The 27464-nt window shown below is 46.9% G+C and overlaps 1 protein-coding gene across 1 annotated transcript in view; it reads right to left on the reverse strand.

The window, feature by feature from the left end:
• LOC138535425 (P-selectin-like) overlaps positions 1–27464 on the reverse strand; it is an 899675-nt gene that overhangs the window by 652963 nt on the left and 219248 nt on the right. The window contains exon 5 of the mRNA XM_069641294.1: positions 9307–9414. Coding sequence (XP_069497395.1) covers positions 9307–9414 — 108 coding nt within the window. The remainder of the gene's footprint in view (positions 1–9306; positions 9415–27464) is intronic.

Raw genomic sequence — 27464 nt, forward strand, 5'->3', positions numbered from 1 at the left:
CCAGGATTCATGCATCTCCAAATTCCATCTATCCTGAATCTCCTGAATAAAGGAAATGGGGTCTTGAGTCTCTCCCATTTTCATAGTCATTATTTCCCCAATATCCGATGTATCAGGAAATTGTACTCTGAGTGATCGCCATACATCTGCTCTACAATTATTAAATGGCGCTCCATTGTGCACCGTGTTTTGTGCATGACTTTCGGATATCCTGCTCTTTTCCAAATATCATCAATGCTCTCCCCTAGAAGAGTTGATAATAGTCCTTTAATGCCGCCTATAGCTAATGTCGCTCCTGCCGTTCTTTTCTCTAATTCAGAAATCCACTTTCCCACTCCAGAGGTTAAACTTGGAAGTGTACACTTTAAATTCTCCTTATCCATTTGGTGCCATGGAATATATTGTGGATGGCCCCCACACTTTCTCAAATAGTGGGAATTGTGACAGTCCTGAGTCATATTTAAACCCGCCCACACTTATCTTCCATGCAGCATTGTCCTGAACTGTTTGTTTCCGTCCTGCTAATGTCATTAATCTGCTTACATAAGGCAGTGATATATTTCCTTGTGCAATTTTAATTGCGGTCGCTCAGTATATGGTGTTGCTTTTGGTGTATTTTCTATGGGGTCCTCTAAATTTACCACATATATATGCTTGATTCTCTTGAAAATCTGCATGCGCCTTTTCGTTGTGCTTTCTCGTCTTCCTTCCTTTCTTCTGACATAATTATGCCCCAACTCGTATGACTGTTCTCTTCTTCTATATCATCAAGATCTAACCTGGTCAAAGACATCCTTCTATGATTGTCTCTTATGACGTCCCCTGATCTACCTTCAGTTTCAGGAGCTTTCAGTATTCTCTTGAGTTCCACAGCTTCCTCTATCCCACATTTGCCTATACAGCTTCCCAATCCACTGCTCTATGTCTTCTGTATCCTGCCCACCAGCCCATGCTGATCATGGAATTCCTTGCAGTTCCCTCTGGGGCTGTTATGACCCTCTTTCTTCTTCCAATCGTTCTTGTGCGTCTATGGGCACTATGCTCCTATAGCATAAATATTCAACCTTGTCGTCTTTTATTACCCTACTTCGGTTAATATCTTCCTCTTGTCTCCTTATTTCCCATAACTCTTCCTCCTCTCGCCTCCCTTGCAACCTACGTGCTTTCAATTTTTAAGGCTTCTGCCTCTTTTTGTTTCTCTTCTTCCAATCTCTCCTTCTCTTTTTTCATCTCACATTTTTTCTGTTCCTCCCTTTGTTTACATTCCTTGTCCTTTTCTTCTTTATACAATGGGCCTCATTACGACACTGGCAGGTAGCCGTGCCTGTAACACAGGCACGGCTGCTGCCAGAGTCGGTTTTTTTCTGGCGCCCTGGAATGGGCAATTACCAGGGTATTACAACCCCAGCGGACATGGTAATTGCCCATTCCAGGGCGCCAGAAAAAAATGTTCCCCATTCCCAATGGGAATGGGGAAGCCGGATGCACTGGCAGCATCCGTGAATGGTGCCGGTGCATCCAACGTGTTGTGCTCGCGGTGCCTCTGTGACCACCAGGTCAGACCTGGTGGGCAGAAAGGCACCCGCGAGCACAACTCGTAGTCTGCTGGTCTGGGAACTGCGGTACGGGTAAGCTTACCGGTACCGTAGTTCCCAGACTGGCAGACTCGTAATGAGGCCCAATGCCTCTTCTTCTTCTTATTCTCTCTCTCTCTCTCTCTCTCTCTCTCTCTTCTCCTGATCTTATTTTTCCTCTCTTTCTCAAACTCCAACAATGCCTTTGTCATCTAATTTGAGCAATCTCTGTCCTCCCATTGAGTTCTGTACTATTGTCATGCCCTTAGCTGTATCCCTTGTTCTCTTCTGTCTCTCTGCCTTTTCCTCTATCTATATTTCTATATCTTATCTATCCTTTCTCTCATCACGCAGTTTAACTTCATTGTGTGTTAATATGTATATGTGTTCTCGATTCCCACTCTCTTAAGTGGGTTCTTCACTCATATGTTAGATTAACATACCTTACTAATTCCTTTAAGGGATGAAATCCCTTTCTCTTCAGTATTTACATCTTGCTTTTCTGGAGGGGAAAGAGGAGCCAAAGGTGTTACATCTTCTCCTTTATGTTGATTAAGCATCCACTCCCTCTCAGCTGCATCTTATTTCTCACTCTGTTACATTTTCCACAGTTCTAAAACTGCCAACCTTTTCTCTAACTTCTTTTCTTTATGAGTGGCATCTATGTATGCCATCATGTGACGCAATATTGGTTTTGATAATGAACCCTCTGGAGGCCATGACCTAAGTATTTTATTAGTCGTGCCCTTGACCCACTCGGAATGATATTTCCTCTTTTTGACGGTATATCTCGGCAGTTTTCTGCATAGGTGTAAAAGAGGTGTGTCCTCCATAGTGGCCAAACTTACCTAGTCTGTTATTCTTCTTTCTAGGTGTATTAAGTACATCATTTTAATCTCTTTGAGCAATCGCCACTTGTAATCCGTAAATGAAAATATTTTAAAAACTCTTTGTATCACTGGTCTTCTTGCTCCTTTGTTTACACTTTCTATCAATTATTTGTATGTCGTTCTTTGTTTTTAGTATCTTAAGGATCTCTTCTTTATTTATTTATATACTAATTTCATCTAATGTTAATCTTATGATTGACGTCAATCTTTTGTTTACAAAATGTACCAAAAATTTCTTTTATTTATTTATTTTTGCTGTCGTTTTATATCTATCAGTTTAAACATGCAGAAAACTGTATAGAAACATATTACACCCCCTACACATGCGCACTTTCAACTTGTTCTGCTAGTAAATGTATCTCATCTCCTATTATTTACTCTGACTCAGAGTTTAATACACACCCTTCTTATTGGCTCTCTGCCTCAGGAATACTTAACACTCCTATATGGAGTTACGGCATCTATTCTTTCCGTCCCTCGCGGGCCTGTAAAATTGAGCTATGTTTGTGTTTCTTTAAAATCACCAAAAATCCATTTACTCTTTTTATATATATAGAACACAAAACAATACAATACCTCCCCTCTTTATCTTTTACCACGTTCAATGGCCTACTTACATCCACTATTCATCTCGAGTCCCTCAGCATTGACTCTCCCACAATCGACCAGTTTGCCTTCAGTTCGCGAAGCGCCTGCAGGAACTGGACAGGACTTTCATCATAGGGGGACCTGCCAACCGAATGTTGAACACGTGTTCTTTTATTCTCTGCTCTCCGCAGGAAACTCTGTGATCGTCTAGCTAATGGTAGGAGAAGGCGATCATTCGGGGGCTGGATCTGGGCCTAGATCCAGGTTCTTAGACCAGATCCATCCATGCTGCTACCAAATGTGCACTGCCACTTTGAAGCATTCTCTATGTGCTGGATAGAATTACAAGTAAATATCTTAGACCAAATAACCGAACAGACCCAAGGAAGTTGGTAAAATACTGCTTTAATCTCAATGAAAGAAAGCAGGGAGAAGTAACTGCTATCAAAAGAGATGCATGTATATTGACACCGGTGTCCAGTCATAATTTCAAAAACATAATTTCGAAAGTCAAAAAAGTCGAATCAAAAATGTCGAAAAAAAAATGTCGAATTGTTTTTTTTTTCGATATTTTTTTTTGGGCTCTAGTTTCTGTGAAAAAAATAGGTAAAAATAAAAAAAAGGGGGGTTGGGGGGGACCCCCATTTCGAAAAAAAAACGTCATTAAAAAAAAATTCGACATTTTTTTTTTCGACTTTTTTTTTTCGACTTTTTGACTTTCGAATATTTTGTATTCGAAATTTTGTCTATGAACCATTGACACCTTATCTTGTTTGTACAGAGTTTATCTACTTTTACATATGTCATTTATGACGTCTTCCTACATGGCATTTGCAAAACCTACTAATGGGAGGGATTGGATATGGGGAACATGTCTACTTATAGAATCATATAAGTGTTAATATCTCATTGGCTGCCCCTTGTCTGTAGGACACACCCTGAGCTACTTCTACATATGTAATATACTGATTATAGCTAAGAATATCACAGCCGGTTGGTAAATGCAACATTGTATGTAAAAGTGTGTGACAGGCTTTATGATTGGTTGGCAATCCAATGCAACCTTTGACTGTTGGCTTGTTTAGCAGCATGTGAGTGAAAAAATGAAACCTAGGAACTCAAGATGCGTCAATTCATTCCTTGTTTTCCCAATTAGTCATCGACCTGATCCTTAGCCAAGGCCTTCTTTTTGTAGTTGACCTCTATTTCTGCTCACTGTCCTGGAACATTCAAGGGAGTTTGAGCAGACCTCTATCTCCATGTGAGCTTTGAATGAATAGCCATTGTTTTCGATTTCTGAGTCACGTGGTAGGACACCGTGATTTTGGCCATTTCAGCCTCTTATTTATGACTATTTGATTTTATTGAACAGGGTGTCATTCTCCTTTCTGGCCATTAGAGACTTCCTCACTCCACCTCACATAGGCTTTTGGCCTTGTGATTTTTTAACACTTGGCACATGCAGATATCATTGTCTCTCCTGATATTAGCGGTAATATGTCTTATGCACATAGTCTGTTCATTTCACTCCCTTTATGCCTTGCACCCATCTCTCAAAATAGCTCCATGATCCCAGGCCAGGGTACTCCCTTATTCTGCACACGAAAACAGCTTCTTCGTCAGTTCTTCAATTTGCAATCTTAGGCTCGTCTTTTGAGGTAGCAAGCTTCTTAACACGGGCAGTCGACCATTTTCTTCCAATGGCCGTCCTAAACGTTGTCTATGTACCTAATTTTAGCAAGCTTCTATGTACCTTTTCAACTTTGCATTACTGCGTATTTACATTTATTGGTCAGCAGGTTACTTCATCTTATACTGATGATTATTTTGTCTTTAGGTATATGTTTCTCTTTTCGTTTTCAGTTTTCAGTATTTTCATATAGTTTCGGCAAAGGTTCAAACATCTTCCTTATGACATAATTCTGTCGTCATCAGACCTTATTTAGAGTTAATTGATATTGCTCATAGCTGCATTCTGGCATCTTGGTAGTGAACATCCTTGCTAGTAGCATCCTTCTTCTGCCTCCATATGTGGGTATTATCTGAATGGCTTCCTGAGTGCATATCGTCTTTCAAACACTCAACGCGGTATAGGAATGTGGCATGGATTCATGCATGGATTCCCAATTGTAGCTCTTTGTCTGCTACTCTAATAGGACGTGGTAAGGGGGTGGGGACCAGAGGAGGGGCATCCATCTACTCCTCTACACTTCTCAGTACCAGCCAGCCACTGACAGAGGGGCACCCTGCCTAAGAGGAACCCAAGCCTCATCCCTGCTAGTGTAGCGAGGAATCCACAAGCCATCCTCTGGAATTCCATCGGAAGGCATGTCACTGAAGTAGCCAGTAGAGCTCAGTGAGAAACAGAGAGCGAGTGAGAGAGAGAGAGGCATACACAGACAGACATAACTGGTTGAGCCTTTGTAAGGACTCTATACTCCAGAGGTAGTCAAAGGATAGTGACTTGGGCAGAACCATGCTTCAACCGACAGACAGGAAGGGGAACCATTAGGCCCACAGCTTTGTATTTCTTCCCCTTTCCTGCTGCCTTTCTATTTCACTGCTGCTAATGTATAGCTCCCCCACAGATGATATCCTTAATCTCCTTTGGTTGATCCAGGACAGTCAGCAATGGTTCCTTATGCTGTGGTCCACACACAACTGTGTCCCTTTCCCTTCCTGGGGACATATCTCCCTCAAAGCTTCATATTGACCATTGTATCAACAAAGATCTACAGTGCACAACCCATTATCAACTTGAGAGTGAATGCAGAGACTTTTTACTGTAATGGCCCTGAAGATTAGAGACAAGAAAGGAAATTGGATATTGGGATGATGGCTTGCATGTCTGACTGTGGTAGACATTATATGCTGTTCAGCTAACCTTCTGAATAAAGATAATTACCTTTCAGCCAAGAGTGTGACTATTTCATGAAGTGTGGATATTAAAAGCAGTCTGAAGAGGAGTTGCCAGTACACTGTGCAGCTCTTAAAGAGTTTTTGTCTGCTCTATAATACATGTGGGGACCATGTAGATCTGAAGATCAAATTAATATATCCGCACAAGCCCAGCTCATATGGGGGTACCAGGGATCTCAAATATGACTTAACAAAGTTACTAAAAATATGCAGAAATCTAATGTGAACTGAGCCACAGCAACCAGAGTAATAACATATAGCAACCAGAGTAATAACATATACACAAAACAGAGACCAGTAATATCTATTGTTCTTTAGTGATCGTATGTAATACTGTGTGATATGTCCCCATTAGGGCGTAATCAGGCAAAAAGGAATATGTAAAGTAATAAGCAGGGAGAATTATTCCAGTATTAGAGGTTAGTTGGTACTCTGGGAGGGAAGCATGCAGGGGGAGACTTCAGGTGATGTTTGGGTGGTTTCCCCGGAGACAATGGCAATAGGATTTGCAATTTGATAGCACAAGCAAGCGTTGTTGTACATGGGTTTTGTGTGAATACGAAGGTTGACAAGAAAATGTAATTTGGCTATCATGAGATGTGTTGCATTTTGTCGCTAAAACGTAACAAACAGATTTAAAATAAATTAGTTACAGACCCGATAAAAAAAAAACATTGATAGGTTGTCTTTATAAGCTGCCTACAGTGATCAAATCTACACCTTGACAGATCCTAATGGAAAAAAGTATATATAATATCATATTATCGTAAAGTGTATTTTCGTTATTTTTAACCCATTTTAAGTGCCATACTCTTCAGGAACTCTTATATAAATACCTAAAGATGTCTTATGAGATACTGGCAAGTGAATGTTACAGTATATTATATGGGAAGAGTATTAACACTGTTGCAACAAGGTTTCAGGATTCAGCCTGAAATAATATCGTTATAATTATCCCATTCATTCGCAATTTTGTTCACTTTGCAGATTTCACAAGTGTTATGTTATGTTGATTTATTCTGTGCACCACTACCACCCAAGGGCAGTCTCCAGGCGCTCAGCCGGCTCTGCAAGTGAGGAGGGCTGGGTATGTTAGTGGGGATTGGATGAAAAGATAGGTTGAGAACCAGGAGGAACTGGCATCTGTGAGAGTTGTTATTCATGTGGTAGTTAGTTCGGGAAGCCCTGTGTGTTTTAACCGTATGGATAGGACTCAGTGCCTCAGGTGTGTGCTAGTGCTTGTGTTGGCGTGTGTGTCGTGTGATGTTAGGGTGAATTTTGGTTTTGTGCACTGGTTAGTTGTATCCATAAAGTGTCCCGGGTCGCAGATGGCTGTCGGTATATGACTATCTACTGTGTTGGTGTGTATTTGTGTAGTTGATGGATTTATGGACTATGTGCCGGGGAGTCCCCTCTAGGTGTGCTACCAGAATCTCAGAGAGATGGTGGGGTGCAAACATTAGATTGATTCTTGGTGTGTTTATGTGTAGTGTGGCTAGCCCCTAGTCAAGTGTAGTGTCGTTCAATATGTTTTAGGAGCAGGAAGGGGAAATGGGTTAGTAATTTGGTGGGTTTGATGAAGTCTTTGGTGTGAGTCTTTGGTTGCTGCTTAAAGGTATCTACCAACATTCTTGGCTGTGGTTTGTCAAGCCATCTCGCCTCCTCTCTAGGTCCCGGCTGACTTCCCTGTGGGTTATGGTGGAAGGTGGGTGGTTGTTCCTAGTGTGATCCTGGTTACTCGTCCAGGTTAGTCGTGGTTGTTGGGTGTGGACCTGATGTCAGGTCAGTTGCCGCAAAGGTACACCACTGGAATTATAAGTAGCCGGGGGGGGGGGGGTGCTCATCTGGGCAACCCTATCTATGGGTGGGCAATTTAGGGTGGCTCTAGTTGTGGGTGGGCAGGTCGTGAGATGCTTGTGTTTTAATGGTTTGGCTATCTGAGTTTCCTTGGTGCATAATTGCATGTGGTGTTATCCCTAAATCTGTCTGTTGGTTGGGCGGCCTTCTCTTGATTCATCACTCTGGTTGTTGGGTATGGTTGGAGGACGGGCAGTAGGTGGGGTGGTGAAGGGTTCTGGTCATCTAAGACCGTGACCCTTAGTGTATATTTTTAATTTTTTTGTTTTCATCCAGTAGTTTACCCTCATGGTTCGTCCATGTACCAGTTTTCCTGTGCGGCTCTGTGTGGTTTTTGGTGTCCTTTTGGTGGCATATCGTAGTCCTTTGGTTGTTGTTGTAGGGTCACCTGTGGCTTGTTCAACGGCTTTGGAGTTGGCGAGCCGCCCAGTGCTGTTTTGGCTAACTTTGGAAGGTCGGGTTATGCATTGGTTCAGATGGGTAACCGTTCAGCACCTCTCAATGGGCTAACTATGGCAGTGGTTTTTTGGGTTGCTATGGTGCATAGTTCTGTTGGATGCTTATTAATTAATTGGGCTGTGGACAGGAACAAGAATGAACTATGTGATTAACTATCCGTTGCAGCGGTAGAGACCTTGTGGTTCGAATACAGCAGTAGATGGATGACCCCTAGGATTGGGACGATGGAGTGAATGGGTTATTTCTGGGTTGGGGACACATCAGTGGAGGGGAAACACTTAGGACTGGAACACAGTGTTAGGGGGGAGGACACCTGCAGTAGGAAGAACCAGTGATGTGAGAAAGGCGTCTAAATTGGAGATACAACGATCAATGCGAGACACCTACATTTGGGGTACTTGGATAGAGGGAAAATGCCTAAATTGGGGAACACAACAGTAAAAGCAGCAACACCTTGATTTTGGATACCTGCCAAGTGGGAGAAAGGCCTACATTGGGGACACAACAGCGAAAGCAGCAACACCTAGAGTTGGGTTCCTTACAGGAGGGGGGCCAAGCCTACATTGGGCATACAACAGTAAATGCAAAACACCTAGGTTAGAGGTACCTGGATAGAGGGAAAACGTGATCACAATTCTATAACATTGAAATCACGCCAGGTAGACCATGGCTTTATTTATTATAATTGCTTATCAATAATGGGACTGTTGATCCATTTTATTTGCCAGAAATAGTGAAATAGTGCAAAAGGTTCCAAAGAGATACAACTGCATAACAACAGTATTTCCACTTGGCACAAAATAAGATTTTATATGGAAACTAGTCTCTCCATCACTATATAAAGATACCTGACCAAACCGAGCAGAAAAGCAATAAGCATTATATGCGAAATCTGGATCTTAGTTAGGTTAGAACTTGCCATATCAGGGCCAGAAGTAATAACCAGTTCACATCAGGTATGACTTCAGGGCAAGTAAACTTTTCAGGCATGTTTCTGATGCTTACTCCTGTATACTGACCATATTGGCACTCAGGCCCATAAAACCCAGGATGACAATCGCAGTTGTAGTTCCCGATGTTCTCTATGCAGTCTCCATGCTGGTTACAAGGCGTCGACTTGCAGTTGGCTAAACAGATAAAGTCAAATCATACAGCAGATTAGGAGTTATAATTACTAAATAGCAGACACAGTCATTGGTACAAAACTGTATGTTGATAGTTTTAAAGTGTCACAGGCATAGGATATATCACAATCTATGAGATACAAGACGTACAGAGAGGAACCCACAATGTTAGGTATCACATTAATCCTCAGTGGACTCTTATCTTTCCCATGGAAGACTAAAAAGTGTGATTTACACATAGCCATCGAGGCTATGTGTAAATCAAGCGATGAATTTGTATAGTCAGATAGATTCAGATTGAATAGGATAACCGATGACATAAGTGCTACTCCATAAATCATTACAATTGTGCATTGAACTCATTACTACACATTTTAATTGTGCTGAAATCATTGTTTTATACTGGCCCTCATTACGACCCTTGCGGAAAGCGACTGACCGGAGCGCCACAGCGTAAATAGCGTTTCCGCCATTGTACGAAGGAGCAAAGTGCGGCCCATTCCGACCCATCGGGCACGAGCACCACGCCACGGCGGAAGTGCAAAGTCCGCGATGGCGGAAATGACCCCAAAACGGCCCACACCGCCGCCGTACGGCGCCCTAGGTGCAATACCGCCACCCCTCTTAGCGGTCACCGCAGTGTGCGCCTACCGGAAAGTACGGTGCCCGGAAATATACGGAAACGGAAGTTAAAACATGGGCCCGGAACGGGAAACATCCCGGCGTACACCTATAAAAACACCAAAACCACACAACCACTAAAATCACTACCCTGAAACACACCCCAACCCGTCAACCACCCTAGCGAAACCACGAAAAATGGGAAAAGTAGCGAAGAAAGCGTGCGACCGCAAGCGGCAGGTCCACTTCTCCCGTGAGGAACTCACCGTGCTAACAGAGACCCTCCAGGAGAATGCAGCCGTCGTCTTCTCCACGCAAATGACCAGGACGGCACTTGCAAACAAGAAGGCCATATGGGCTCTGGTGGCACAGCGGGTAAGTGCGGTGGGGACCGCACCCCGCACCCCACAGCAATGCCGCAAGCGATGGGACGACCTGCGGATACGCGTCCGCAGCATACTCTCTGCCAACCGCAACATTGCCACAGCCACCGGGGGAGGTCCTGAATCACCCATCAAGTTGACCCCCTGGGAAGAAATCTGTGCCTCCACCATCGGAATGGAGAGCATAGAGGGAGTCGGAGGGATGGAGAAAGGAGTGCAGACATCCGAAGATTCAGGTAGGTGGGCCAGATAAAACAATGCCAAATCCACAAAGTCCAACCATGTGAAGTACCATGCGTCCACATAGTGCAACAGAAACACATGTCCAGGAGAACGTCCACACACATCGGCCTGAAAGCGCACGTCAAAACCCACAATAAATACATAAATAATTAAAAACCCCAAATACACGCACTACACGTGCAGCAGGCACACCCTAACTGCAGGCTGCCAAACAACTGCACCCTCACTCCACACACAAATCAAAGCACCTCCAAGACCCCGACCCAAATCACCCTCAGGTACCACCCCAATGCATGTGACACAATGCCATTCCAATTCCCACTGACCCATCAATAACCCTCGCCCTCCTTTACTCCACCACAGGGTCCGATCCAAACGACGAGCTACAGGACACCCCTACCAGCACACCTGCAAAGAGGGCCAAGACCAACGGCCAGAGACCCTCCACCTCAGCTGCACGCATCAAGACACGGCAGCAGCACAAATCAGGTGGCAGCACAGAGGAGGGAACATCAACAGGCACCCCAGCAGCCAGCATGGCCACAACACCACCACCACAGGTCCCCCCAATGGATGCCACAGAAGGCACTGCCTCTGGTGGCAGCAGCACCATAGGTGACACCCCATTGATGGCAGCATGCTCGGACACAGAAGACGGGGATGTCGAGGTCAGATCCATCCATGACCTGTCCCAATCCCCCTGTCTGTCCCATCCCGTACAACATGAGGATACCACGCAGGTGCAGCCACAAGACGACGACTGGCCATCCCCCACAAGCCCTGTGGCAAGGCAACATGAGGACAACAGCCCCTCTGTGACACCACCGCAAATGGCCATGGCCCAGCAGAGGCAACAGTCCCTCGACAAGTTAATCGTCCAACAGCAGCAAATGGCCACACTCCTCAAGGGCCATGCCGATGAATGTGGGGGCACCAAGGCAGACATAGAAACATCAACAGAGACACTTAGGGCAGAAATGGAGAGAGGTACAGAGACGCTAAGGGCACAAATTGAGAGTAGCACCGAGAGCCTGAGAGTCCAAATGGAGAGTAGCACCGAGAGCCTGAGGGGGGAACTGCATGCGACGTCCAAAGACGTATGTGCCGAACTTGTCGCAGTGCGCCGTGTGCTCACTGAGCTCTCGCAAACCCTTAGGGACATGCATGGACGTGAGCAGGCAGACACATCATCCGTTGCAAGTTCCGTCCAGGGCAGCCCCCAACGTAGATCAGGAAGGAACCTGCGCTCCACAGGCAGGGGTGCCCCTGATACCCGCAGAGGGGGCATGCAATAGCGACAGCCCACTGACAATGAGCATCTTTGGACACTGGTGTTCGGGGGGGAGGTAGGAGGGTGGAGGGGGTGTGTGGGGCTCACTTGGGTGGCGGGTCGATAGGGTGTTCAACATGATATCACATATGCCATAAAAAGTGCACGATCAACCAATGAGAAGTGTGGACATTGATCTTTGTGTACTAGGCCATCATAGGCGTACAGTCCATATTGTGCATGTCCCAGACACACGCAGTGCCACGAGTCCCGTGTCCATGTATCAGCCACCAGGCGTGAGTGCTAGAAGCATACATCAATGAGATGCTGACGAATGTCACGGCCCTCCGGTGCCTCGCAGACTCCATGAGGTGCTGCCACATCCCCACCCTCATCATGACCATCATCAGGTGCTTGCAGTTCTGCGTCAGGGGGCATGGGCACATTTCTACGTACGCACATGTTGTGGAGCATGACACATGCCATGACCATCTTTGCAACCTTCTCATGGCGGTACAGGAGTGCCCCGCCAGACCTGCTGAGGCAGCGGAAACGGGTCTTCAGTAGGCCGAATGCCTGTTCTATGACTACACGGGTACGTGAGTGGGCATGGTTGTAGTCCTCCTCATGCTGGTCCCGTGGGTTCCGGACTGGTGTGAGGAGCCATCTCTTCAGTGGATATCCAGCATCACCTGTATGTGGACGAGAAACGTATGATGTGGAATGCCATTGACACCCCCCCCCCCTTCCTGGCAGGTCATTGACAATTCACATACCCCACATCATCATGCATGTAATGAGACTCACCGAGTAGCCAGGATCTGTTCCCTGCGTGTCGTTCCATGTAGCGTGGTATTGTAGAGTTCCTCAAGACCATAGAATCATGGGTTGATCCAGGGAATCGGGCACAACAATGTGTAATGATCCTGTTGGAGTCACACACCATCTGTACATTCAGGGAATGAAATTGTTTTCGGTTGCGGTACTGGGCCTCCATGGCATGTGGGACGACCAATTCAACATGGGTGCAGTCGATGGCACCAATGCAACCCGGTATGCCGGCAAGTGCATGGAATCCCACTTTTGTGTTGGTAATTTCCTGCTCCGAGCGTGGTAGAGAGATGTAGTCGTCTGCGTGCTTCAGGAGGGCATCGAGCACTTGCAATAGTGTCCGTGAGAACAGTGGCTGAGAAATGCCATGCAACTGTCCGACTGTGTGCTGGTAGGTGCCTGTGGCCAGGAAGTGTAGTACAGACACCACCTTCAGTAGGGGTGGGATGGCGGTTGGGCTATCTATCATGCTGACAAGGTCAGCCTGTGTCATGTCCACAATGGCGGCTATGGTGTCCCGGTCCAGACGGTAGAGGGTGTGGATCTGCTCATCAGTGAGGTTGAACGGATGTGCTCGGAGGCGTTGAATTGCGGGCTGCCTGCGTGGTGGTAGTGGCTGTGCTGGTGGGCCTTGCTGGCCCTGCCTTGGCCTCCTCCTCCTCCTGCGTCTCCTCCGTGCGGCTGGTTGTAGTTGGTGTTCGTCTACTTCTTGGAGTCGGAGCACTTGCAGTGCTATCAGGTCCCCCAGGGCCAACATCGCGAGTCCTGCCGGTAGCATTTCGGTGTGGTTGTGGGAGGAGACTGGCTGTGCAATTTATGTGTTTTCAGGCTGTATGGCCTCCACCTGTGGTGATTGATTCCACCTGTGCAAACTGCTCTCCCCTTTGGCCGAGCACGTCCCGCGCACAACGCTGCAATTCGGGGAATTGTATCTTGCTATTGCAATCATGTATTTGTACCCGATGGCCGTGTAAGATTGGTTGATATGTTCATTCTGCTGTGGTCCCATTGTTTCACATACTATCTGTGCAGTCGCGAACAGACTTGTGAAGGGTCAGTGGAACGTAGTACTCGAGTGACGGTGGGCCCTCATGCATCACTGTACCGAGTTGCAACGACGGGCGGGGCGTCCCATTCGTGGGTGAAGGCAGTTGCCATTTTCACACACAGCCGCACTCGATGGGATAATTAGTGATTTCAAACGGCCACAGATGCCTTTTCGACGTGATGTTGCAAATGAGGAATTCGAAGGGCGGCGCTTTCGGTTTCCAGCTAGCGGCGAGGAGATGCCCACAGGTCTGACTGCAAATGTAACGTTCTATTGTTCTATGTCCTTGAGACAGGGCCCATGGCGAGGGAGCAATGATTGATATGAATAGTTTGGGATGCGCAATAGCTACGTGGGCGATGAGGCCGTCCGTTCCCAAATACATGTTACTTCACAACACTGGAATTACGGGCTGGGGCACTGTGGATTTAGCAGGCTGCATAACGCACAGACTCAATGGATGTTTCTAATGTCATGTGAGTAATTATTCAGGCATTTTGATCCCGGGATGAGGGAATGATGGATGGATGCATGGGCAGGTGATTTGATACAGAGTTTGCCATGTACAGGGCTTCTTGGGATCTATCCGCCTCCCCTACGCTATGTGATGCAGGGCTGCCATAGTGGGACCATCGTCCATCTGGCCTTGTTGAGCCCTCCCTGTCTCGAGGCGCCCTCAGACACTCGTTTGTGATGGTGTTTGCACCTCGATATAGATGGTTATGATTCGCAAGTGGTTTTGGGGTGGTGATGTTCCTTTGGAGTGGGCTAGCATGCATATGGCTGTGGATTTCGTGTGATCATTGAAGTGAGTTGTTGGTATGTAGTTCTGATGGCCATTCTGTTCTTTTTCTTTTCTTTTGGTTGACAGGTATCTCCTCCCCTTTTGCCACTGCCATCTGTATGCCACTCCTGCAGATGGATTTTACTCCCGACACCTGCTGCTTCGTGTTAATCAGTGGAGCAGCATTACGATCTTATGGGACGATCGCCAATGGGCCACATGCCCTTACGCAGTACTGGTGGCTCGGAGCAACATTTCGGCCTTTCAGCTGGACTAGTGCCTCCCCATTGGGACGGCCCTGCGGTTCTGTGCGCTTCCATGTTGCCTTTTCGTACGTGAATGTGGCTCTGTGTACCATGGGGGAACAGGGCGACACACAGGTAGTGGCTGGTCATTTCTTGCGGAAGCAGCCCACAATGGTGATTGGTGTTTTGGATTTCATGGCCTGATGGCTGTATGTGCTTGGTGATTTTGATGTGCATAAATTTCTATTCTGATTTGGCCCGTGTAGCGTTTTTCTTTGCAAGTGATGTGGCATATGCCTATTTGGGGGGCGATGTATTGTGGGGAGATCTGCATTGGGTTCCAGCTTCGGGGTTTAGTTGCGTGGTACTGTGCTGTGCGCGTTTGCCTACGAAGCCCAGTGAGGTCAGGGATGGGGGCTGCCAATATGCCAGTTTGAATGTTGTCATGCTCAGGGGCGGGGGATTGGGTTTTGTGTAACAGATGCCGGTCAGCCAGGTGGACTGGTTGAATGATGTGGTTTTCGGAATATTGCTGGTCACAGGTGCCTGTGTTTGCGTGCGTTTCTTGGTGGGGGACTGTGGTCATGTCCATTGGGATGGCTTCTGTATTCGTGCCATCTGTGCCCTGCAGCTCCCATTGGCCCCTGTTGTGTTTCTTTTGTTCGTTGGCATGCATGGGTGACTTGTACATTTCAATGGTTGCATTGTGGCTTCATTGCACCTACGGGGAGTTGTACTTTGTGGGCAGGGAGCGGTGTACAGGCACTCAGTGGGGCCGTTTACGGTTGATTCGCGATGCCGTACTTCTCGCCATGGCGGAATGGTACATTCCGCCATGCCTGATGGCGTTAGGTACATGTCCGCTAGGGTCGGAATTGGCGTACCGTTGCACCATGGTGGTGTTTGCGGTTTGGCATGGCGCGCGCGCGCGTGCTTGGTGCAGTTAGCGTTGGCGTTCACTACGGTGTCGCTAATGGCTTCGTACTTTGCGGTGACGGGTCATAGTCGCACCGAGCGCTATTCGATGGCGGTATTGCATTTCCGCCATCGTTTTTCGATTTCCGCCAGGGTCGTAATGAGGGCCACTGTCTTGTTTGATATGATATGATATTTTATTTGTATCCCACTCATGCACAAGTGTTTCAGAGCGTGACGAGGCAGGGAGGGTAACAAGAGGGGGAAAACAACGGTTTTTACTAGGCCCAGTGATTTTGCGAACGCGCAGGGGAGTCGGAAGGGGCGAAGTGCAAGGGGGAGGGGAGGAGTGGAAAGTGCTGAACACGGGATAAAACAGCAACAGATAGTGCAGCCAGCAGGTGACAAGTGCAAGGTTACAGCACAGACAAGGGGTGTCCAATAAGTGCAGTTAAGGGGACTGCAGGTTTGCAGATACAGACCCAAGTGCAGGAGTTGGCAGGAGGCAGTGTGGGCTTGTGGCTTGGTGGGCAGGGGCGTAGGCCTGAAAATCAGAGGGTAACGAGGTGCTGAAGTAGACAGGTCATCAGGGGAGAGGAAGAGCGAAGGCAGAAGCAAAGAGGAAGGTCTTGAGGTGCTTCCGAAACCAAAGATGCTTCTCCACAAGTTTCAGAGAGACAGGGAGGGTATTCTAGAAGGAGGCCCAACCCAGAGGTTATAGAAGCAACTGACCCTGAGGGAGTTGGAGCTGGAGGAGTGAAGAGCTTGAGTACGATGGTATTTAATGATAATAATGTGTTATTTATATAGCGCCTTAATCCAAAGCGCTTTACAGAGCACATAAGTACATACAATATCACCCACCCAAAATTGGTACTCATTTATCAACCTCAGAAGGAAGAAAGGCTGAGTTGGCCTTGCTGGGATTTGAACCTGCGACCTGCAGATCACACTCAGATCGCAGTAGCGAGCGCTCAACCCACTGAGCTATCTTACCGGCATTTTGGACCCAGGCCCCAGAAAACCTTGTGGACAATGCAAAGGGTCTTGAATGTAATCCATGCAGCCACTGGGAGCCAATGAAGAGATGTCAGGGCTGGAGAAACACGATCCCAGGGCTTGAGGCCAAGGACAAGTCTTGCAGTCCTGTTCTGGATGTGTGGCAGAGGGCGGAGAGTAGAAGCAGGCAGATTTAGAAAGAGGCTGTTGCAGTAGTCCAGTTTAGAGAGAACCAGTGCTCTAGAGACAGTGAGCTTCTGTAGGAAGGGGAGCTAGGGAAGAATACCTCTGAGGAGGGGCAGTTGGTAGTTTGACTTTTTAGAGATGTCAGGAGAAGAGGAGGGTGTGGAGTCCTAGGGTTCCAAGCCTCATAGGTGGGAGCAGGAGGAGGGACAAGCAAGGCTGGCGAGAGAGTGACAAGAAAGGTGTTACGCTCATCTGGTATCCACGGGGACGCCACCCAGCCCTGGTTGGATGATTTGCACTCTCGAACCCTCTCCCGGTCCCTTGGTAAGGCCTCTGGTTAAAGATGGGTCTTAATATTGTAAAAGGTGGATTCTCCGTCCTGCTCCTCGTGGCAGGGGCGTGTAGATGTGGGGGGCAAGCAGCGACCAAGTTACTTCACTGGTGCAAGCCCACCTGTGGGAATCCATGCCTGCTGCGACTCTGTAGATTTGCTGCTTTACAGTCTTTATATGCAGTTCTTATGTTCCTCTTAGTTCGAATAATAACGTCTTGCTTATTTCCTTTTAGGTATGGAAAGGTATTTTGGTGTTGTCATGCAGTTTGAAGGTGAGCATGGGCCGGTAGGTGAAAGCGTGGTGTGCGCGATGCTGTCCGGTGTGTAATGCGCGATGCGTGGTGCTGTTTCGCCTTTTATATTGCAAACCTGTGTCTTTTCTCTCCTTGCAGGTTGCGATGTTCCTCACAGAGCGCCGTAATGTCCCAGCAATGATACTGACCAGGAGATGACTACCCAGGTAAGAATTGTGTGGCTTTCTTCATTCGGGAGGAAATGTGAGTAAACGCTTACTAATGCTGTCTTTCTTCCTCCTCTTTTCAGGTTATAGTATTCCAGGCTGCATGCGGTGCCGGATGATGGAGTTCGTACCTTCAGGTGGGTGGAACTGAATTCAGCGATGGATTGAAGACAGGATACTGTTCCAGGTAAATTTCGTAGTGTTCTTTCTCTCTCTGCAGGTCCTTGGTTTCAGGTAAACTGGCATCAAAGAACTGGACACAGTGAGCGTTATGCTGCCCACAGCAAAATAACGCAAAGCATGTTCTGCTGTTTGGGTGTGGTTTGAATAGTCTCAGGTAAAGTAGTCCAGGTAAAAAAGTCCCAGGCCTGCCACGCCCAAAGTAGTCCAGGTAAAGTAGTCCCAGGCCTGCCACACCCAAAAGACTAGACCGCATAGCTCAGTTCTAGTCCCAAGTAAATAGTCCCATTCTAATGTTGGTCTTCACGATGGTAATGAGCCTGGCGCCAAAGGCGCCAGGACTGATTCCAAGAGAGTCTTGGATGAGGTTTTAAGGCCTTTCACCTGGCCCTAACTGGAAGGCTGACTTGCCAATGAGGGCCAGGGGCAAGGGTCATGACAGCACTCCCCCTAAGGCCCCTCTCACGGTGGCACTTCTGCCTGGTCCTGGTTTGGCTGGGTAATTCTGATGGAACTTTTTAATTAAGCAAGGTGCATGGATGTATTCACTAGGTTCCCATGATCTGTCTTGAGGGCTGTATCCCTTCCAATCAACTAAGTAGTATAGTTTGGATCTGGTGTATTTTGAGTCTAGGATATCCTTTACTACAAACTCTGGTTCTCTGTCAACTAATACTGGTTTTGGTGGTGTTGTAACCCGAGTACCGGGTTGTACCGGTTTCAGGAGTGATACGTGAAACACAGGATGAATATGCATAGTGGGAGGTAGGGCTAATTTAACTGCCACTGGATTTATTATGGATGCAATAGAATAAGGTCCCAGATATGGGGGACGAAAGGTCTGAGTCCCTTTTATGGGCACATATTTTGATGCTAACCAGACCTTGTCTCCGATTTGATAGTCGAGGGCTTTACTACAATGTTGGTCAGCAAATTTCTTTTGTCTGTTCTTGGCTTGGAGTAAATGTTCTGCTGCTTCTTTGAAGGCCTGGGAAATAGTCGTATGTAGGGTTTTAACCACTGGCATTTCCAAAGGGTTTGGGAGATCCAATTCTGAAGTACGTGGATGTCTGCCATATATAGTGTAGAAAGGGGTTTGTCCAGTGCCGGTGTGTAATGAATTATTATAGGCATATTCAGCTATCTATAACAAGTCCTTCCAATTTCTTTCCACTTGATGTAACATGCAACGTAAGTATTGCTTGAGGGTTTGGTTTGTTCTTTCTGTTTGGCCATCTGTTTGAGGATGGTGACTTGTGGATAGGTGAATGTCAATTTGGGCCATTGAACAACATTTCCTCCAGAAGTTGGATAAGAACTGACTACCTCGATCTGAGATCAAGACCGATGGAAAGCCATGTAGCCGTACGATTTCCTTCAGGAATACTTTTGCTAAATTGGATGCATTTGGAAGACCCTTAAAAGGAATAAAGTGTGCCATTTTAGAGAACAAGTCTACAACTACTAAGATGGTGTTGAATCCTTGACTGGGAGGTAGATCTGTAATGAAATCAAGCGACAGTGTGTGCCTTGGTGCGGGAGGAATTTCCAATGGTTGGAGAAGACCAGCTGGTTTCTCCTTTTGGGACTTGTTTTGTGCACACACACCGCAAGATTGGATACATTGGCACTCATTACAACACCGGCGCTAAACCATGGCGCTATTAGCACCATGGTTGGTGCCGGTGTTGTAACGGGTCCGCCATGGCTCAATGGGGAATTACCACCCCATTCCAAGGTTGGAGGGGCGGTAATTCCCCATTGAACCATGGCCCTTCCCCATTCCCATTTTCGCCCCATAGGGCTCTATGGGAATGGGGAAGGCGCTAAGTACGGTACCGCAAATTGCGGTACCGTACTTAGCACCAAGGTCCATTTGCGGGACCCGACCTTAACGGCTGGTCTACACCAGCCGTTAAAGTAGGGACCCGCAAAGGGACCTCGTAGTAAGGCGCTAAGTGTTTAATGGCGCTGCAGCCTTTTACGGCACTATTAAACACTTAGCGCCAGGGTCGTAATGAGGCCCATTGTATGATGTCTTTACACCATGTGGGCCACCAATAGTTTCGTTTTACTCTAGCTAGAGTTTTGGCAATTCCAGGATGACCTTCAATCAGGGAGTCGTGATAACTCGAAATAACCTGCTCTTGTAAATCTTTACTTGGCAAGTATAGACGGTTACTAACATTTGGTAACTGGTCTTTACTGGTGTAATGTTCTCCTTGAGTACACCACTCTTGTGAGAAAGTGGGATCCATTAAGAGTTGGTTGTTGTTTTGGAGTTCACCCTGTTTCAATGTTGTTGTAGGAGTTTGTCTTCATGAATGATGGCTACTGGATCTGGTGTTATGTATACCTTTTCATCAACACTCATGCGGGACAAGGCGTCAGCCTTTCCGTTTCAGACTCCTGGCCGGTAGGTGATCACATAGTCATATTCAGCGAAGAATAGAGCCCACCACAGTTGACGGGATGATTGAGCCTTTGCTCTTTTTAGGTATTGCAGGTTTCGATGATCAGTTATGACCGTGACAGTATGACTAGCACCAAGGAGATAGTGTCGCCATGCCTTGAAAGCTGATTTTATAGCCAAGAGGTCTTTGTCTGTGATAGCATAGTTGAGTTCGGGAGGTGAGAATTTTCGTGACCAGAAGGCCAAAGGGTGTAACTGGCCAGTTCCTGGGTCCCTTTGTGAGAGAACAGCTCCCATAGCCATGCTAAAGGCATCTGTTTCAACTATATAAGGGAGGTCTGGGCGAGGATGCCGTAGAACTGGAGCAGAAGTGAATTTGTTCTTAAGTTCTTGAAAGGCCTTCTCTGCTTCTTCTGTCCAATTGAACTTTTTATTGTTTTTTCTCAATAGTGATGTAATTGGATGCACTATTTGGGAAAAATCTGGGATGAATCGGCGGTAAAAGTTTGCAAAGCCCAAGATACTCTGGATTCCTTTAAATGAAGTTGGTGACGGCCACTTAAGAATGGCATCTACCTTGTGCCTATCCATTCTGATACCTTTTGGTGTGAGGATAAAACTAGGAACTCCACTTCGGTGGCATGAAAAGAGCATTTTTCGAATTTAGCATACTGTTTATGTTGGCAGAGTTTAGTAAGGATGGAGCGGACATGCCTCACATGGTCTTCTTTTGTAGCAGAATACACTAAGATGTCATCAATGTAAACCAGGGCACAAACGTCGATTAACTCCTGCAAAACATCATTCATAAACTGGAATGAAGCAGGTGCATTGTAAAGTCCAAAAGGCATTACCTGGTATTCATACAAGCCGTATTTGGTACAAAAGGCGGTTTTCCATTCGGCTCCTTTCTTCACTCGAACAGGATGGTACGCCCCTCTAAGGTCCAGTTTGCTATAGATTTGGGCGTATTTGACTTGATCCAATAATTCGGGAATAAGGCACAGTGGATAATGTTTTTTTACTGTGATCTGGTTTAATGCACGATAGTTGATGCAAGTCCTCAAATCTCCTTCCTTCTTTGGTACAAAGAATAAGGGACTGGCTGCCGGTGATTTAGATGGGCAGATAAATCCATTTGCCAAGTACTGATCAAGATAAGATTTCAAATTGAGGTTTTCTGGTTCAGTAAATGCATAGATTCGACCACAAGGAATTTGCGCACCAGGTATGAGGTCAATCTGACAATCGTGGGGCCTGTGCGGTGGTAGAGTATTGGCTTGTTCTTTCTGGAACACGTCTTGGAAATCTTGGTATTCATTTGGTAGAGTACAAGTCACACCTAGTACAATCGACACCGTACTGGGAGTAGCAGATGTACATAAGTCTGTTTTCCCATTTCCTTGGTAATAACAGGTGTGAGCACAATCATCGGAAAAGGCCAACTTCTTGGCACGCCAATCTATTAGAGGGTTGTGATCTACCAACCATGGCATCCCTAAGATTAGTCGAAACTGTGGAGCTTTGATGAGATCGAATGCAAAATAGATTCTCGGTGTCCATCCAGGCACAGTAGGGTTAGTGCTGCTGTACATTGGGTTACTGGTCCGGAAGCTATTTCTGTCCCATCAACAGTAGTACATTTTTCAGTAGTCGATTTAGAGCATAAGGGAAGCCCCATCTCTGGTGCCAGATCTTGGTCTACATAATTCCCAACTGCTCCGCTGTCTATGTATGCTTCGACAGCATGCATCCGAGACGGTTGTTGGTGATTGATCAAAATTACTGGTAATGCAAAGTGTGAGATCTGTGGCTCATCCTTCTCGCTCGACAAGCGGACACCTACGCTTGCGGGGCTTGGTAGTTTTCCGACTCCTTGTTATTATCTTCCTTCTCTGTGGCTCCAACAGTTCTCCTTGATGGTTTCACTGGACATTCTTTGAGGAAGTGGCCTGATTTTCCGCAATATAAGCATAATTGCTGTTGCCTTCTCTTGTCTCTTTCAGTTTGAGTTAAAGGGGGCCGTACACCTCCAATTTGCATGGGTTCTACTGTGTTTTCCAATGTACGTGGAACATTATCCTTTGACCAGACATACACAGCTCGAGTGTCCAACCTTATCCGGTCCGCTTTTCGGTCTTGTAATCTGTGATCTAATTGCACCACAAGGTTGATGAATTCTCCACAGTCTTTAGGTGGGTTAACCACTTGAGCAAGGACATCCTTTAGTTCCCCTCTTAGACCTCGATGAAATAGTGTGGTCCTTTTTTCCTCAGGCCACCCAGCTTCAATGACTAGTCTGTTAAATGTTGCTATATATGTAAGCAAGTCTTGACTTCCTTGACGGAGTGACAAAAGTTCGTTGTCTAATGCTTGGCCTTGGGTATGACGAGCAAAGAGTTTTTCCATTTCAATCTGGAAACTCCCAAAGTCATGTAACAACGGGTTATCCTGACTTACCAATGGTACCGACCAATCCGCAGCACTGCCACTCAGATATGACAAGACAAAAGCAACCCGCGCTTGGTAGTTAGGAAAAGGCCCAGGTCTGCAAAGGAAATGAAGACGACACTGGTTCATGAACGCTGCGTACTTCTTGGGGTCCCATGTAAATTGTTCAGGTGGAGCTAAAGGAACTGCCCCTGGAAGGGTTATTTGTAATGGATTGGTGGAAGAAGTTTGTACAGGTGCTGGCGGAGTGTTACCAGGCAATGGGGTCTGTCCTGCTTGTGATTGGAGCAATTGTCTACTTATTTAGTTGGTATGATCCTTAGTAACAATCCAATCCCTCCTAAGAGCGTTGGTTTCTTGCCTGGCTGAATGTACTTCAGCGTGTAATTGTCCCAACAACTGAACTAACTGGTCAGTCTCTGAAGTCTCCATGACGCCCAGGTGGATAATATTATTGAGGCTTTGCGTTCTGTTATGCTCACCTGGTATCCACGGGGACGCTGCCCAGCCCTGGTTGGATGATTTGCACTCTCGAACCCTCTCCCGGTCCCTTAGCGATGTTCCTCACAGAGCGCCGTAATGTCCCAGCAATGATACTGACCAGGAGATGACTACCCAGGTAAGAATTGTGTGGCTTTCTTCATTCGGGAGGAAATGTGAGTAAACGCTTACTAATGCTGTCTTTCTTTCTCCTCTTTTCAGGTTATAGTATTCCAGGCTGCATGCGGTGCTGGATGATGGAGTTCGTACCTTCAGGTGGGTGGAACTGAATTCAGCGATGGATTGAAGACAGGATACTGTTCCAGGTAAATTTCATAGTGTTCTTTCACTCTCTGCAGGTCCTTGGTTTCAGGTAAACTGGCATCAAAGAACTGGACACAGTGAGCGTTATGCTGCCCACAGCAAAATAACGCAAAGCATGTTCTGCTGTTTGGGTGTGGTTTGAATAGTCTCAGGTAAAGTAGTCCAGGTAAAAAAGTCTCAGGCCTGCCACACCCAAAGGACTAGACCGCATAGCTCAGTTCCTTGTAACTGAGCTATGTGTGTGCCTCCATGTTGGCTGAACCCCCCAAGTTAAATAGTCCCAGGTAAATAGTCCCATTCTAATGTTGATCTTCATAATGGTTATGAGCCTGGCGCCAAAGGAGCCAGGACTGACTCCAAGAGAGTCTTGGATGAGATTTTAAGGCCTTTGACCTGGCCCTAACTGGAATGCTGACTTGCCAGTGAGGGCCAGGGGCAAGGGTCATGACAAAAGGACGGTGCAGGCTTGCCGATGAGGAGAATCTCTGTCTTACTGGCATTAAGGCAGAGATCATTGGCGGCATCTAGTCCTGGATAGCACAATGACAGTCAGATGAGAGAAGGAGAAGAGGTGGCAGAGGGAAGTGTCATCTGTATAGCACTAAAAGTTGGAACAGAGAGCGACAATGCGGTGGGCGAGAGGTGCCAGGTATTGGTTGAAGAGCCAGGGAGAGGTGAGAGATTAGACCCCTGGGGAACACCACAGGTAGAGAGTGAGATAGAGGAAAGGAAGGACCCAAGTTGGACCTGGGAGGGTTCGATCAGAGAGGAAAGAGGTCAGCCAGGCAAGGGCCCGATCAGTGATACCCAGGTTATCACGGAGACAGTTGCGCAGGATGGCATGGTTGACCGTGTCAAAAGGCAGAAGAGAGATCACGTAGGATGAGGACAGAAGGGATGTTAGAGTCGAGATTGGAGAGCAGGTCTTCACGGAATTTCAATAGAGCAGTTTCCGTGCTTCTGGCAGCTTGAAGCCAGACTGGTGGTCATGGAGACAACCAACATAATCTATGTGAAGATTAAGCTGGAAGATAGCCAGTTTTTCCAGGAGTTTAACCAGGAAAGGAGTGATGGAGATTGGACAATAGTTAGACAGGCAAGAGGGGTCGGCTGAGGGTTTCTTGAGAAGAGGGTGCACAAGGCAGTGCTTCAGAGGGGAGGGGAAGGCTCCAGAGGCGAAGCAGATGTTGCAGAAGCCGGCCAGAGCAGGAGTGAGGTTGTCAATGTGGTCCTTGATGGTTTCCAACAAACAGGGAAGAACCTGTTTTGACGAGACTTTCATAGACCGGACTTGTCTGGAAATCTCATCAGGGGAGAACAGAGGAAAGGAAGAGAAAGAGGGAGGTGGGCGGCAGCAGGAGGGCCAGAAGTAGCAAAGAGAGAAGAGGGGAGAGGAGTAGAGGATGAGAGGGTGGACAGGATGTCCTGGGTTTTAGAGATGAAATGAGAGGCAAGGGCCATGTAAAGGGCCTGGGAGGTGACAGGTGATGTAAAGACTGCAGCAGGGATGGCTAGCTCCTTGCAGATTTTAAAGAGTTCGGCCGGGTTGTTCGATGCCTTGGATGTGGGTTTTCTTCTTAGTGCAGACAGGAGCGGTATTGCCTTTGGATCAGATGGCAGGCCAGTTTGTCAGAGAATGTGCAAGAGGCCTGCCATTTCCTCTCAGCCACCCTACACTTGTGTTTAAGGGTAGCTAGGTCAGGGTCATACCAAGAGTTGCACTTGGCTTTGGGCTTCAAGTGGATCCTCATGACAGGGGCAAGAACATGAAGAATATCAGAGATAGAATAGTAGAACATGGAAAAGGCTGCGTCAGGATGTGAGTCAGGCAGAGAAGGAGGGGGAGAGAAGTGGCAGCGAAAGCCTCAACTGATACACACTTCATGAGTCGGATGACCGAGAAGTTAGTTGGCAGTGTTGAAGTTGGCTTGCCCTGAGGGGTAGAGAGGGATAGATGGGAGGAAAGGCGGAAGAGGTCACTTCAGGAGAGAGCAGTGGTCCGAGAGTGGAAAGGGGGAGGTCAGAGGAGACCAAAACACCCAACATGTTCCCTGCAGAGTGAGTGGGTCCAGAGGGGAGAATGGAAAGAGAGAGAGAATCGCAGAGGTCGCAAAAGAGTCCTGAGGAGGAACAGGGAGCATGCAGATGGATGTTGGGGTCCCCAAGAAGGAGGAGTTGAGTGGGTGAGGCCAGGAGGGAGGAAGAGAGGTCCGCCCACTCAGAGGGGAAGGAGGTGATCTGACCAGGTGGCTGATAAATAGTAGCCACGGTAAGAGAGTGACCAGGAGAGAGAGACAGCCTGCAGACAAGGCATTCGAAAGAGGGGTAGGCCTGCATAGAAATGAAAGAGGCAGGAATCCACTCCGGGAAGTTCATGGCTACCCCACTCCAGAATGATTGGATCCGTACACAGAGAGGATCTTGTAGCCATCAGGGAGAAGAGTGTCCAAGCTTGTGATAGAGCTGGCCGTGAACCATGCCACAGTGAGACTGAGGACATCAAGGTCAAGTTCTTCCAGGAGGCGGCAGATGTCAGAGGATGGCTGAGCGAGCGTTGAGAGTGGCAAAATGGAGAAGGTTGCCATCCTTGAAGGACTTCCGTGGAGGGGTACAGATCAGAGGTATGGCCTACGGAGGTGTAGAAGGTGGTGTATATGGAGCACAAGGGGGGGCAGGAGAGGATGAATGAGAGGGCAAGGTAGCCAAGGCAGAGTGGGGAGGCAAGGAAGCTGAGGAAGGGAGAGAAGGGACAGTAGTAGAAGAAAGGAAATTGATGAGGCGTGGGAAGTGTCTATCAAAGAGGAGAAGGTTGGCCTGAGGGCCTTGGACCAATATGGTGCCATTCAGATAAACATTAATGATGACCTTAGAGGAGTCGAAGGGGGCCAGGAGGGCTTCTCAATGGGTGCCACCATTAAGGGGAGAGGAAGTGAGAGTGAGAGAAAGAGCGAGAGGGAGAGGGAGGTTAGAAAGAGAGAGACAGGGAGAGATAAAGAGAGAGAGAGAGAGAGAGAGAGAGACAGAGACAGAGAGGAACTGAGTAATAGGTAATAGAGACTAAAACGTTTCTGGGTACTGGTCATTAAAATGTCCATCTAAATACAGAAAATAAACATCTAACGGAATTCAGGGAACTAGAGGTGGATAGTTATATTCATAAATTATTCTCTTTCTTGCTGCCTATTCTCTGCTAACTGCTTGTTCTCGTGCTTTACTGCTGCAGTTTCTCTTTTTGGATGAAAATCTAGGGTACAGTTTGAAAAATAACAGGCTGTATTTGTTTTCCCTTTTGCATAAGAAAAGTGTATTGGTGATATCTGATGGGTCAGCATGGCAGGAGTAGGCCAGTAGGGGATGGGGGGCTTTGGGAGTTGGACCAGCTATTGAACAAGGCTTGTTTTTATGGGAATCTGGATATCCCATTGCATGGTTAAAAGGAGAGGGGAATAATCAGCCATTTCATAGGCTCTCATGCCAGATTCTGACAACATTGATAGTCTGGTACCTTACTTGCACAACAATTTAAACTTCACTGCATCACAGTAGGTGCCAGTAGCATCACTGCATTGCGAATAACAGAGATTGCTGTTATCAAACTAAATGACACTCCTTTTGACTGCAGAAGAAAGGAAGGAAGGGACGGCCCTGCTTGAATTCAAACATATGTGTGCAGTTTGCACTAGTATCTTTGGCGATTGACATACATGTACATGGCCTCATGGGATGAACCCACTTTGCAGTAGTAATTTCTTTTTTAATGCTGCACAATAACCTACATGCAAAGTAACTGCTGCAGTTGAACATTGCATAGCCCACTAAAGCTGCTAATGCAGACAAACTGCTCCTTGGCACCACTACTGGCTTTGCACAACAAGCAGACATCATT

Source organism: Ambystoma mexicanum, chromosome 1q, assembly GCF_040938575.1.
Source record: "Ambystoma mexicanum isolate Mex_15411 chromosome 1q, UKY_AmexF1_1, whole genome shotgun sequence".
Taxonomy (NCBI): domain Eukaryota; kingdom Metazoa; phylum Chordata; class Amphibia; order Caudata; family Ambystomatidae; genus Ambystoma; species Ambystoma mexicanum.